Genomic DNA, 5183 nt, shown 5'->3' on the forward strand with positions numbered 1-5183 from the left:
CTGTATAGAAAGATTTTCTTACTATGGGGGGTGGGGGTTTAAAACGTCTGTATTACTTACCATTGTAAAGCCCAAAATGCTTGGAAAAAAAAACACATCTTAACCAATCACATTGTGGCGTTTTTAGTCTCCAATAGAGGCAGCATTAACATTAGCCACTATACTATTTATGCTAATAATTTCAGGCTTGCCTTCAATAGGCTTTGACATATCCACACTGCTCATAACAAATTAGTCCACAAGAATCGTCACTACCAGCATCAAGTCCGATTCACACCGGGCTTCAGCGTCAACGCTTGACAGAGGGCGTGTCTGGAGTTAGGGCTGGCGCGATTGTCATAGCAGCATCAGCCAATGAAATTAGTCAGCAATCGGCTACTGTCTGAGCTGGTGTATTTGCATACAGCGATCTGATTGGCTGATGCTTCCATTGGCACTTGAAAAGTTGAGAATTTCCCAACTTCAGCAGCGAGTAAAGGCCACTGAAGCGGCAACGGACCCACAATTCAGTTCAGCAACACTTGACATCACCCATTTAAAGTGAATGGAAACACTGTATTTATTTAGCAGTTGGTTCACAAGACCAAACTGTTTTTATACCCTCACTCACTTTACTTCAGCTTAGTCTCTGCTCTATCAAAGATCACAAGGGAAGGACATGCAAAGAGAAAGCCCTCCTGATACAGCTGGTATTCGAACCAGTGACCTTCTTGCTTTGAGGCTCCTGTTTTTAAACCACCACAAGAAAAAGATGCCTGAAATGGGAGCATCGGTGTCAGTTTAAGAGGTCCAGACGTTCCTCTCGTTGCTAGGCAGTAGAGGCAGAGCAATTATAGCAATAATCCCCCCCACTTTAAGTGGTCATAAACTCCAGTGGAAATGAAAACCGAGCAATAGTAAACCGAAGTGAGTCGAACTGTACAGTGCCATTAAATGGAAAAGCTAATATTGATTTCCATAGTATTTGTTTACTACTATTGGTGTCAATGGCTATCAGTTTCTGTCATTCTTCAAAATATCTTCTTTTGTGTTTAGCAAAAATAAAGAAATTAAGCCTTTTCACACTCACCTACGTTTGTCCCACCAAACAGCAGCGAGTCCTCGACTCTGCAAAGCTGCCATGATGACATTGACATCATAGTTTCCCGTGCCCAGCACTGAGCGGTGTGGATTCATTACACACTGCGGGGCAAGTCTGCAAGGAACAAGTACAACATCTTTGGTTTAGAGTAGGCCTGCATGATATTGGAAAAATCTGATGTTGCAATATTTTATCTTTCTGCAATAAATATTGCAATATGAATACAGTTTCACAAGAAGTTTCCTGGGGGGTCTAACAGGATTCAGGTACAGAAATTAAATAATCATAATGCACAAAAAGCTTTTCTTACTTTGTTTTGTCTCGTTTCTAGGTAAATATCTAAACATTCTTTGAGTAAGTAACAATATTGTACAGAACAAATAGGTCCAAGTTAAAAGTTTTTCCTTAAAACAGCCAGTGGGGAAAGCAAAATAGCCTCATTTTTGCTTTAAAATGTAGATATTTAGTCTAGAAACAAGATAAAAAAATCAAAGTGAGAAAACCTTTTTTATAGATGATATAGATTCTGTTTAAAGACAGTAATTAAATACATTTCTGTAGCTCCTAGTCAACTGTAGTTCAGACTTAACATCGCATATCTTGCGATGTGACTATTGCGAATGCGTACATTGCGATATCGGTGCTGAAACATTACATCTTGTGCAGCCCTAGTTTGGAGAATATAGAACAACCGTGAGAGAAGCAATGAAGTGGTTTTGACATGAGAATTCAAATTTGTCTTGATCATTCTACATATAGCAGCTCTTTCTTCCTTTAAATCATCCTGCAAATTTCAACACTTCAAATGCCTACTTATATTTAACCAAACATTTGTCAAAATCAAGCAGTAAAAATGACTCAATTTCCAATGATGTGACATGTGATGTCATAGTGGTTCATTTGTATATAATCCACCTCCAGAATTCAGGCTCTGCCCACTGGCATAGACTTATGGAGGATCTTATGGCCCGTTTCCACTAAGTGGTACAGTACGGTCCGGTACAGATCAATTTTATCAAACTTGTGTTTCCACTGCCAAAAGGGTACCAGTGGTGTACAACAGAAAGTTTCAGCCGCCGTCATTCTCGCTCGCTCGCTCAAGCTGTCTTTCACTTGCAATCATGTGCAATAGCGAGGGGGTGTTTATAGTGTTTCCTTTGCAATGATGGGAGCCAATCCAGTGTCCGTTTACTGACAGGCTTTTAAGAACCCCACGGACTCATAGGATTGTAAAACGCCTAGTTTCCACTAAGGGGTGCGGTTCAGTACAGTAGTTTGATTCTCACCCTGATCAGGCTTGTGTTTCCAGTGCCAATAGTACCCTCACTTGGTGGTGTAGTGTACAACAAAACCAACAGAAAGCCATAGGGGCTGTTCTGTTCACATATCATGTCTATTGTGCACTTAAGTTAGTTAAGTTAGACATGTTTATTTCCCAGCTCAGGGTGATTATAGTATAGGGAATATGCAGAAGGACTTTCAGTAACCTCAAATGCTTCCAGTGAACTGTATGCCATTATAAAATCGTTGTGTTTAAGGTCTGTTTTCCTTAAAATCAATGATCTTCACTGCCTGATTGATATAGGATATAAAGTGGGTCTCAGAATGTACAAGAAACACTGCATTAAATTACATTTTTCTGCACCATGTCTTTAAAATATGCAAATGTACTTTACCCCAGTATTTTCAATGGAGTTTGGTCTGCTGATCCTGACGGCGCGTACGTGTAAACGGCTTTTCATCTCGTTTTACGCTTAAACAACTAAATGAACGTTGAAGTCTGTTTAACTGATTATATTTTAATTACATTACAACATCGATGCTGTAAAAGAAATCATATAAAATTTTAAAAAGTCACATTAACTGTTCACTGGAAGTTTATCGGTATGGGAAGAAACGCTAACTCTGCACATTACCTATTGTAATATTAAGGTGTTGTGTTTTGGCTATGTATTTTAAAATGCCATTTGCTGTGTTGTAGTAGCTTGTTGTCTTCTGTAGCAAGTCTAGCTCCTCCTTTTAGCACCGTACTGTTGTGCTAGATACCCTAACAAAAGAATCCCAACAAAGTGATATGGTTCGGTTCGCTACTTTGATACTTCTGTCAGTGGAAATGGAAATAAATGTGTAACATACTGATCTAAACCATACTGCTCAGTGGTAATGTGCCAAACGTGTCCATCACATATCTACTATAGAATTTGGACAAAATTATTTGAGTATTTCATCCTGGTACTTAAAAATACTATAGCATTTTCTTTGAATACTACATACTGTGCATACTACTCGCCTTGCGGACTGTTCTTCGCATACTATGTTAAAATACACATCAAGACTGAGGCTTAAAAACTATTGTTTACACATATTTTTGTCTCATGCGTGTGTGTAAACACTATATAACCACTAGAAGGGAACCTCAAGGTAAATGTTACAATGATTTTCAATGAACTTCAGTTAAGTTACTGTGGTCGTGCACGCGCGCGCACTCACTCACCGCTTGCAGATGTCATCGGCGGTCTCTTTAGTGAAAACTCTCTCCTGAAGCACGTTGTTCAAGGCATGGATGGCGCACAGCTCCAGTCTCTGCTTCTCATGAAACACCTCGCCCTCGCTCATGCTCACCCTGCCATCACATACACATTAAGACCGTCCGTTAGCATGTAATTACGCCCAAAAGCACGTTATGTACTCGCGTTCCCGTAAGCTGACAGCACATGACTGGATACATCATCATCATAATAAACATCATCTCACCTTCTGGAAGACTGAATCCGCAGTGCAAAGATTTATCCACTGATGCTCCTGACACGTACCGCGAAACTGATCTTTACTGGTCCATTAAACATACACTATTACGCTGTTATTAACGAAATCTGTTGCGGTCTCTGAAAGGGGAACGCTGCCTGTTTCTTGTCCGTGAGGATCGGCCGGAAGTTGTGTTGTTGTCGCGTTGAGGGAACGCCCCGTGCGGTCATCCTGCAGTTCGCACGGCCGCTCCATAGGGGGACCATCATTTTACAAAAAAAGATAGATAAAGAATAAATATTAATAATAACATAAACTAACATGAAAATGGCGTGTGTAAAGTGTAATATTTAAATTGCAATTGAGGATATGAATATATAAAAGTCATACAGGGATCATAATAAAAACTCAAACCTTTTTTTTCAATTTTATACATGACTGTAAAGAGCACAGTGCTAAAGAATTGTATAAATGTAAAAAAATGTGTTATCATTAAAGTGTTTTTAATATTATTAGTAATAGTAGCTACTGCTACTACTAATAATAATAATAATTATTATTAATAATTAAAGGTTAATAGTTTATATGTTGGAGCTTTAAAGATCTTATTTAAAAAAAATATATAAATATATATATATATATATATATATATATATATATATATATATATATATATATATATATATATATATATATATATATATATATATATATATATAATTATTATTATTATTTTAATTATTCTTATTCCAAATTACAGTGAACAAAACATTTTGAATAAATGTAAAAAAAATTTTTTTTCAATATTATTATTATTGTTATTATTATTAGCAAAATAATTACATTTCAGCTATTAGGAATAATTACATAGAGTAATATTGATAACTGTGCAAAAACACTTTTCCTATTTGAATTTTAATAAGACATACCAAAAATACAGAACACAATGATAATGATAAAAACAACAATGACAAAAACATATTAACAGATTGGTGTAGTTATTTTTAAGCTTATTTTGTTATTATTATTATCATTATATGGATAATAATAGTAATAATAATAATAACAATAATAATAATAATAATAATAATAATTATTATTATTATTATTATTATTATTATTATTATTATTATTGTGATGATGAGGATAATGGTGATGAGGATAATGATGATGATGATTATTATTATTATTATTATTATTATTATTATTATTATTATTATTATTATTATTATTATTATTATTATTATTATTGTGATGATGATGATGATTACTATTATTGCATTAAATAGACTAATATTAATATATCAGCAAAGAGGCATGTATCCTATTATATACGTTTTCTTTCTATTTGTATTCA

General features: G+C 35.4%; 1 protein-coding gene across 1 annotated transcript in view; it reads right to left on the minus strand.

Annotated features, from left to right (window-relative positions):
- Positions 1 to 4028, minus strand: part of josd2 (Josephin domain containing 2) — a 6534-nt gene extending 2506 nt beyond the window's left edge. Inside the window, exons 1-3 of the mRNA XM_056475284.1 lie at positions 3836 to 4028; positions 3576 to 3704; positions 1070 to 1195 (exon numbers count right to left, since the gene is read on the minus strand). Coding sequence (XP_056331259.1) covers positions 1070 to 1195; positions 3576 to 3697 — 248 coding nt within the window. The 5' untranslated portion in view covers positions 3698 to 3704; positions 3836 to 4028. The remainder of the gene's footprint in view (positions 1 to 1069; positions 1196 to 3575; positions 3705 to 3835) is intronic.
- Between the last annotated feature and the right edge of the window lie 1155 nt (positions 4029 to 5183).

This window comes from Danio aesculapii, chromosome 16, assembly GCF_903798145.1.
Source record: "Danio aesculapii chromosome 16, fDanAes4.1, whole genome shotgun sequence".
NCBI classification, from domain to species: Eukaryota; Metazoa; Chordata; class Actinopteri; order Cypriniformes; family Danionidae; genus Danio; species Danio aesculapii.